The 9,626-nt window shown below is 36.8% G+C and overlaps 1 protein-coding gene across 1 annotated transcript; it reads right to left on the bottom strand.

The window, feature by feature from the left end:
- Positions 1-7,887: 7,887 nt before the first annotated feature.
- LOC145510886 (olfactory receptor 2T2) lies at positions 7,888-8,856 on the bottom strand. Its single transcript, XM_081503050.1, has one exon. It carries the CDS (start codon positions 8,854-8,856, stop codon positions 7,888-7,890), a length of 969 nt encoding a protein of 322 aa, XP_081359176.1.
- Between the last annotated feature and the right edge of the window lie 770 nt (positions 8,857-9,626).

The following is a 9,626-nucleotide window of genomic DNA, read 5'->3' as shown; positions in this document are numbered from 1 at the left end:
CTGAAAAGATATCCCTTCTCTCTATCCTCATTTTTCTGTCTGCACAGAAATGGCCTTGAGGAGGATAGCCCAGAGAGGCTACAGAAACCACAACATTTTCAGATTATTTTCTCTCATAATGCCCTTTGCTAATACAATATGCACAATTTAGGAGGCCTGAGAATTTCTCTACATGGTCATTCTTCACAGCCACAATGATTGGAACACTGTGAAGGCCCCTTTGAATGGGCACATCCAACCAGCTTGTAATAGCGTCCTCCTCCCACTATTAATCCAGTGTTTTCTGTAACAATTACCATTTCCCCTACAATCTTACAAGTAGCAGTGCTACCTATAGAATTCTGCATATGAGGGCACATTACTCTGCTGCAGGACCTGGGCGAATATGTTCCTCATCAGTGCTGAGCACAAGGTGATAACCCCTGTGAACAAGACAACTTCATGTTACTCTCAGAAGCATTGAAGGTTGTCACAATGACTACTCCTTCCTTAGGTTGACCTCTGAACCCAGAAAACATGACATTCAGGTCATACATTAGAACCCAGAAAGTTCTGTAGTCTTTCTTTGGAAGCCTTGGGCAACAAGCAGAGAGTCCTCTGGGCCAAAAATGGGTCATGTCAGACCCAGAGAGAAACCACAAATTGATCCGTGGTTCAGCGTGCCACCTTCTGGAAAAGAAAAGAGAGATTTCCAGTAGCTAGTCTGGTGAGCTTTATAACCAGAGAAGAAAATATTTTTAAGGATTCTACCACAAAAGAAACTCAGAAATGTACAACAGAATACCAATGCCCAAGAAAACCCCAACTAATAACAACATCATTAAACATAACACATCAGCCGAAAATAACTAGCAAAGATGTACGTAGATGTCTACTAATTCATGTATAAAAGCAGCAATGCAAAACTCGAAGAAATATCAAAATCAAGAAAACATGCTACTGTAAATAGTACTGCATTGTACTTTGGGGTATACGTGTCTCTTTCAATTCTGGTTTCCTGGGGTTTATGCCCAGTAGTGGAATTGCTGGGTCATATGGAAATTTTATTCCCAGTTTTTTAAGAAATTTCTGCACTGTTCTCTGTAGTGGGTGTACCAGTTTGCATTCCCACTGACTGTGTAAGAGGAAGCAACCTAGATGTACATTGACAAATGAATGGATAAGGAAGCTGTGGTGCATATACACAATGGATTACAACTCAGCTATAAAAAGGAATTCATTTGAGTCAGTTCTAATGATGTGGATAAACCAGGAGCCTATTTTACAGAATGAAGTAAGTCAGAAAGAGAAAGACAAATACTGTATATTGATGAATATACATGGAATTTAGAAAGACGGTAATGATGATCCTACATGCAGGGCAGGCAGCAAACGAGACATAGATGGACTCAGTGGGAGAAGGCAAGGGTAAGATGATTTGAAAGAATATGGTATATTACCATAGGTAAAATAGATGACCAAAGCAAGCTTGATGTGTGAAGCAAGGCACCCATAGCCAGTGAGTGCTCTGAGACAACCCAGAAGGATAGGGTGGGGAGGGAGGAAGGAGGGGGTTTCAGGGTGGACACATGTATACTTTTGGCCGATTCACGTTGATGTATGGCAAAAACCATCACAATATTGTAAAGTATCCTCCAATTAAAACAAGTTAATTAAAAAAAAAATACTGAAAGAAAAAAGAATTTAAAAAAGCAGAATATGCAAAGTGAAAATTAGAATTCTTCATTGTTTTTTCTTTTGTACTGAAGTTGTTTTTTCTACCCAAGTCTGAAATAGATCTTTGAAAAGGCAAAGGGAAAGCATGGTTCAACATAAACGGTTTTTGCTTCCCGTAGTTTTCTCAGGAATGACTAATGTGATAAAGTGATGTTAAACCACATTGGCTTTTGTCTTTGTTGATGCTGTAAATAGTATTAGTCACAATAAATAGATCTTATTTTGTTGTGTAAAATATAATATGGATGCTAAATAAACAATTTTCACATTATTGACCAAAAAGAGAAAAAGAAAACACTAAGGAAAAGACAGTAACTCTCTAATAATTGAAACAAAAAGAACAGAATCTGAGATCTACTGATAAAACATTGAAAATTGTTCTTTTGAAGACTTTCAATGAGTTACAAGAAAACTCAGAAGACAATTTAATTAAATCGCAAAATAATGCATTTTCTGGATAAAATTGTTACCAAAAGGTAAAACTCATAGAAAAAAAGAGGCAGAAATTCTGAAAAATAAACAGTTCAATGAATGAGATGAAACACGCAATAGGGAGCATCTATAGTAATGTACAGGAAATGAATGGTAGAATAGTGAGTTAGATGACAGAAAATGAAATTATCAAGGTGGAGACAAACAAATAAATAAAAATGAATAGAAAGGAATGAGTAATGCTTATGTGTCATATAGGAATCTATCAAAAAGTAAATATGAGAGAAAATACTATTTCATAAGAAGGGAAGAAGAAAGAACCAGAAAATTTATTTAAATAAATAATAAATAAATAAAGTTGAGGGCTTCATGGGTAGCTCAGTGGTGAGGAATCCATCTGCCAAGGCAGAAGACACAGGTTTGATCCTTGATCCAGGAAGATTCCACATGCTGCTGAACAATTAAGTCTGCACCACAACTACTGAGCCCAGGAACTGCCACTTCTGAGCCCATGTACCTCAGCAACTAAAGCCTGCACATCCTAGGGTCTGTGCTCTGCAGCTAAAGTCATCACATTGAGAAGCCCGGACACCACAATTAGAGAGTAGCCCCATTCTCTGCAGCTAGAGAAAAGTCCATGCAGCAATGAAGACCCAGCACAGCAATAAATAAATAAATAAATAAAAGTATAAAAAGAAGAAATAATAGCTGAGGACTTTACAAACATGTGGAGAGAACTGGATAACTAACAGCAAAAAGCTAAAAGATCACCCTATTATTTCAATAAAAAAGATTTTATACAGCAGATACAATTAAACTGTCAAACACCTATAATAGAGAACAATCATAAAAGGAAAGTGAAGAAAAAATTGTAATAATACAAAGGAATTTGCACATGGCTAGTAGTGAATTTCTTAGCAGAAATCACGAAGGCCAAGAGAGAGTGGAATGTTTGTTTTGCCAAAAGTTTTACTTTTGTTTTAGGTTCTAAGGATTCACTAACAAAGAAAACCACTTGTTACACACAAAAAACAATTTCAAAATTTAATAGAGGATTATTTGACTTAATTTAAATATACAGTTATTTAAAAAAAAAATAGAAGTAATAGAGTATACATCACCAAATCATACTGAAATCTCTATCCAGTCTTCAACAGTGCTGGGAAGTCCTGAGTAACAGCATTCTGGAGTCCCAGTTGGAAAAAGGGTCCTGGGCTGTGCATCCATCCCATTAGTGAAACTTCAGATTACAGCCTTGGGAGTTTCTGCTTATAATCCCAGGTCACAGATTGATATCATCATCAGTTTGCATGCAAAAATGCAACTCTGGATTTTCTTTAAATTTTACAATGCTGTTTGTTTCACTTTGTGAGTTGAAGATTTATTAGACCCCAGGGGAATGGCCAGGCTTCCAGGAACTCAAGAAATTCCAAGGCCCACTTTGTTTCTTATCTAAAGTGCTGCGTGACTTGCTGGTAATAACAGGCATGCTTGCAGACAGGCGTGTATTTCAGTCAGGGTCAGAAGTCAGTCAGAGCTTTGCTCTCCCACTTGTGAAGCCAGAACAAGACTTTTTTAATTTTAATTTCCCTAATAGTTCTATTTTCAAATATGAAAGAAAAATATTGCCAGTCAATAATGCTCTATCTGGAAAAATGATCCTTCTGATATGAAAGATAAAAAAGACTTTTTCTAAGCAAATAAATGCTGGAGAAGTTCATTATTACTAGAACTACCAAGCAAAAAATTTTGAAATGAGATCTTAGAGCTGAAATGAAAAGACACTAATCTGCAACAAAATACTATGCAAAGTTAGTGTAAACACCAAAATTTTCCAACTGGACAAAAAATTGAAGAGGAAGAAACATTTTTAAACTCATTTCATGAGACTAGCACCACTCTGAAACAAAAGCCAGATAAAGACTCTACAAGAGGGGGGTTCTGGAAGGGGAACACATGTACCCCCATGGTGGATTCATGTCAATGTATGGCAAAACAAATACAATATTGTAAAGTTAAAAAATAAAAAATAAACTAATTTAAAAAAAAGACTCTACAAGAAATCTCTAGACCAATATCCCTGAATAATATACATGCAAATAATAATAAAAAAAATTAGCAAAGCAAATTCAACAATATATGAAAAAGATTATACATAATGAGTGGTATTTATCCATGGGATACAAGGATGGTTTAATATAGACAAATCAATAGATGTGATACTACACATTAATAGAATAAAAAATAAAATCATATAATTATCTCAACTATGCATCAAAAGCATTTGACAAATAAAAATAATCTTTCATAATTAAGGGCTTCCCTTGTGGCTCAGCTGGTAAAGAATCTACCTGCAATGCGGGAGACCTGGGTTCGATCCCTGGGTTGGGAAGATGCCCTGGAGAAGGGAAAGGCTATCCACTTCAGTATTCTGGCCTGGAGAATTTCATGGGGTCACAAAGAGTCAGACACAACTGAGCAACTTTCACTTTCATAATTAAAACCTTCAACAAATCATATGTAGAAGAAATATACCTCAACACATGAAATGTCATATATGACAAACTCACAGCTGACATACTCAACAGTAAACATTTGGAAGAATTATTTCAAGATCAGGAAAAAAGCAAGGTTGCCCACTCTCAAAAATCTAATTCAGCATAATATTGAAAGTTCTAGCCACAGCAATGAGGCAACACAAAGAAATAAATGATAGTCAAATCAGAAAAAGAAAAGAAAAATTATCCTTATTTACAGTTGATATGAATTGATATAGAGAAGATCCTAAAGATTCAACCAAAACATTGGTAGGAGCATTCAATTAATTCAGTAAACTTACTGGATATTAAATCAATGTACAGAAATATGAAATGTTTCTAAACACTAAAAAAAAAGAAAAATCTGAAGAAGATATAAAACTAACCCATTTACAATAGCGTCAGAGCAATTTAAAAATTATGATTAAATTTAACTAAGTAATTGGAAGACTGGCTCTGTGAAAGCTATCGGAACTTGATGAAAAAATTGAAGAATACAAAAATAGAAAATTGTGCATGTTCATCCACTGGAAGAATTAATATTGTTAAAATGTTATACTACCATAATTTATTTATATATTCAACATGATCCCTATCAAAATTATTCAGATAAATAGGGAAAATAATCCTAAATTTTATATCAGTTCAGTTCAGTTCACTTGTTCAGTCGTGTCTGACTCTATGAATCACAGCACACCAGGCCTTCTGTCCATCACCAACTCCTGGAGTTTACCCAAACTCACGTCCATCGAGTCAGTGATGCCATCCAACCATCTCATCCTCTGTCGTCCCCTTCTCCTCCTGCCTCCAATCCTTCCCAGCATCAGTGTCTTTTCCAATGAGTCAACTCTTCGCATGAGATGGCCAAAGTATTGGAGTTTCAGCTTCAACATTGGACCTTCCAATGAACACCCAGGACTGATCTCCTTTAGGATGGACTGGTTGGATCTCCTTGCAGTCCAAGGGACTCACAAGAGTCTTCTCCAACACCACAGTTCAAAAGCATCAATTCTTCGGCGCTCAGCTTTCTTCACTGTCCAACTCTCACATCCATACCTGACTACTGGAAAAACCGTAGCCTTGACTAGACGGACTTTGGTTGACAAAATGATGTCTCTACTTTTTAATATGCTATCTAGGTTGCTCATAACTTTACTTCCAAGGAGTAAGCGTCTTTTAATTTCATGGCTGCAATCACCATCTGCAGTGATTTTGGAGCCCCCAAAAATAAAGTCAGCCACTGTTTCCACTGTTTCCCCATCTATTTGCCATGAAGTGATGTGACCAGATGCCATGATCTTTGTTTTCTGAATGTTGAGCTTTAAGCCAACTTTTTCACTCTCCTCTCTCACTTTCATCAAGAGGCTTTTTAGTTCCTCTTCACTTTCTTCCATAAAAGTGGTGTCGTCTGCATATCTGAGGTTATTAATATTTCTCCTGACAATCTTGATTCCACCTTGTGCTTTCTCCAGCCCAACGTTTCTCATGATGTACTCTGCATATAAGTTAAATAAGCAGAGTGACAATATACAGCCTTGATGTACTCCTTTTCCTATTTGGAACCAGTCTGTTGTTCCATGTCCAGTTCTAACTGTTGCTTCCTGACCTGCATACAGGTTTCTCAAGAGACAGGTCAGGTGATCTGGTATTCCCATCTCTTTCAGAATTTTCCACAGTTTATTGTGATCCACACAGTCAAAGGCTTTGGCATCGTCAATAAAGCAGAAATAGATGTTTTTCTGGAACTCTCTTGCTTTTTCGATGATCCAGAGGATGTTGGCAATTTGATCTCTGGTTCCTCTGCCTTTTCTAAAACCAGCTTGAATATCCGGAATTTTACATATTGCTGAAGCCTGGTTTGGAGAATTTTGAGCATTACTTTACTAGTATGTGAGAAATTTTATATAGAATCATAAAAAATTGGCTCAGATGCTAAAGAATCTGCTAGCAATGCAGGAGATCTGAGCTCCACCTCTGGTTTGGGAAGATTCCCTGGAAAAGAGAATAGGTTTCCACTCCAGTATTCTTGACTGGAGAATCCCATGGGCAGAGGAGCCTGGCAGGCTTCAGTCCATGAGGTAGTAAAGAATCAGACACTACTGAACTACTAAGCATAGCATAAAGCAATCCAAATAGATTTTGTCAACTACAAAATCACCCAAAAATGATCCCAGCATATTCTAAGCTTTTGATTGCAAGACAAAATAAATGCCAGGTGAATAAAAATTTATTTGTAATATTTTAGTACCTTACACATAAGAAGGAAGTTAAAATTAAGCAGGTAAATGGATGGACAGTCCTTAGTGATTGTGGTGTTTCTTTAATAAACTTCTGTTGTATCAGGATCCTGTAACTATTAAAGCTTCACAAACAACCAAAAGATAATTAATAGAAAAAATAGTACCAGTCTACTAGATGAAAACTTTTACAATAGGAGAATTGACCAAGGAAGCTGATTTAACTAACAAAAGGTCTTGATTTATTCATGTTTTGTTTCGTAAGTCATTTTATTAGGGAATAAATGGAAGTTACTAAAGGATTATAGCAATGTCTATCTTAATAATAATAGAAGTCAAATGTAATCAATCAGTAAATATTTATGATTTCCAGACACAGAATGAACTCTACATGAATAAAGTTATGGTAACAGTTTAAATTTAGAGATTAGAGAACACAGACACTCATAAAAGGTAACAAAGAGTACTGAACCCCAAACCCAATTGAATTATCCTTACAAAAGTTTTCTAAATAGAAGGGCTACATAGACTATAGTCATCAGAAAATATTTACTTATATTGAACATTTGACTTTAAATCAACAAGGACATGAAAATTATTCCTTGCATTTTCTATTCAAAAGTTTGTCAGCAATACAGACAGAAAAGACACATGAAAATATGTAACATAAAAATATCCATTCAGGACTTTCAAAGGGATGTTTGGACTGACTGGGATGATTTATAATGCTACTTGAAGAAAATGCTCTCTGAGAAATGTCTGTCAGTGAATCCAGACAAGTGAGTTGGCTGTTGCTGAGATACTGGCTGTAGTTCTTAAGTGTTGGTGTCAAAAGAACTATTTTGCCTGATATAATCCAGGATTGTGAAAATGATAGTGAATATTTTTCAGAACCAACAATATATTTTCTAGAATGACTGTGTGCCAGTAGACACAGTACCAAGAAAGTTTGTACCCAGCTCCCTCTAGTATTTCTTGGACACATCCCCTGCTCTGACTTTCTGGCAGTATGTACATCTCCTCTGTATTCTCCTTAGAGCTGTAGCCACATCTTTATTTCTCAAGCTATAGATGAGTGGGTTGAGCATTGGAGTGAGGATGGTGTAGAAGGCGGATACAACCTTGTCTTTCTCTGGTGTGTGATATGATTGGGGCAGCACATTGGTGTAGAAGGCTGCCCCATAGAAAATGATCACCACCATAATATGGGATGAACAGGTAGCAAAGGCTTTGCGCCGGCCCTCAGCAGAGTTCATCCGATGCACTGTGAGCAGGATGCGTGTGTAGGAAACAGAGATGATGGATATAGGGATGAGCAGCATCAGCACGCAGCAGGCATACATCAGGGTCTGGTAGAGCGATGTGTCAATACAGGACAGCTTCAGTACTGCTGGGATCTCACAGAAAAAGTGATTGATCTCTCGGGACCCACAGTAAGGGAAGCTCATGGTAAAGGGAGTCAGCATGAACCCATCCAAGGAGCCACCAACCCAGGAACCCACCACCATAAACAAGCAAATCCTGCGGTTCATGAGGAGAGGATATCGAAGAGGGTTGCACACAGCCACATACCTGTCATAGGCCATGAGGCCCAGCAAGAAGAATTCCCCCCCAATCAGGGTCAGGTAGAGGAAGATCTGAAGTGCACAGCCCAGGAAGGAGATGGTCTTTTCCTTGGACAAGAGGTCTTGCAGCATCTTGGGGACAGTGATGCAGATGTAGACAGTGTCCATGATGGACAGTTGGCTGAGCAGGAAGTACATGGGCGTGTGGAGGTGGGAGTCTGTGTGAATGAGCAGAATCATGACCATGTTGGCTGTTACGGCCACCAGAAAGATGGAGAAGACCGCTGCAAAGATAAATCCAGGGAATGTGGGATGTGTGATGAGGCCCGAGAGGATGAAGTCAGTGGAATTTTGAAGAACCATCTCCATGTTTACATCACATAATAGCTCCTAGAACTGCAAAGACAGGAAGTTGTTAGGTTAATTAATAATCCTAAATTTAGGGAGGGCCCACCATGGATAGTATGTCAGAAGCAGAGTGGGATAAAGGAAAGAACATCACTTCAGAATCATATTGAATTCCAGTTTTGACATTAATTGTCTATGTAATATTGGACAGAAAAATTAATCTATAAACTAACTCAGTTTCATCATTTGTGAAAAGTTATCATAGGGCTATATCTCTGTAGACTGATATAAGATATAAATGTAGTAATTTATACAGTATCATTTTCAAATTTTTCTTTATTTTTATTTTGAACTATCTTCTGTATATATTTTATAATCTTATTTTAGAATGAAAATTTCTTCAGTTTGATAACTGTGCCTTAATCTTCATATTGCCTTGCAATCAATTTGTATGGGTAGATTAAATTTAAATTGCTCTCTGCCATTTATTATTGCATTGTTAACATCATGGATATCCATTTGTGATCTCATAAACTGATAAAAAATAAGCATGAAGCCAATAAATTTAGATAAATTTGATCTCTTGGCTGCTGTTATTATTAAGTTGCTTTGTGAATGGTTGGAATATCGGGAATTAACAAGGCAGTACTACAAACTTTAATTAAAGGTCAATATCTGTGGCCTATGGTTAGATGTTTTTCTTCCAAGGAAGTTCATGTTTTAGGCACAGGTCATTTTAAGTATTTGGATCCATTTTTTTTTCTCAAAGAATAATTTAGGGTCATAAATCT

The sequence above is a fragment of the Giraffa tippelskirchi genome, chromosome 6 (assembly GCF_054371585.1).
Source record: "Giraffa tippelskirchi isolate mGirTip1 chromosome 6, T2T-mGirTip1v1.2.pri, whole genome shotgun sequence".
In the NCBI taxonomy this organism is placed as follows: Eukaryota; Metazoa; Chordata; class Mammalia; order Artiodactyla; family Giraffidae; genus Giraffa; species Giraffa tippelskirchi.
Note: the sequence above shows the minus strand (reverse complement) of the source record. Positions and strands in the feature narration are given on the sequence as shown.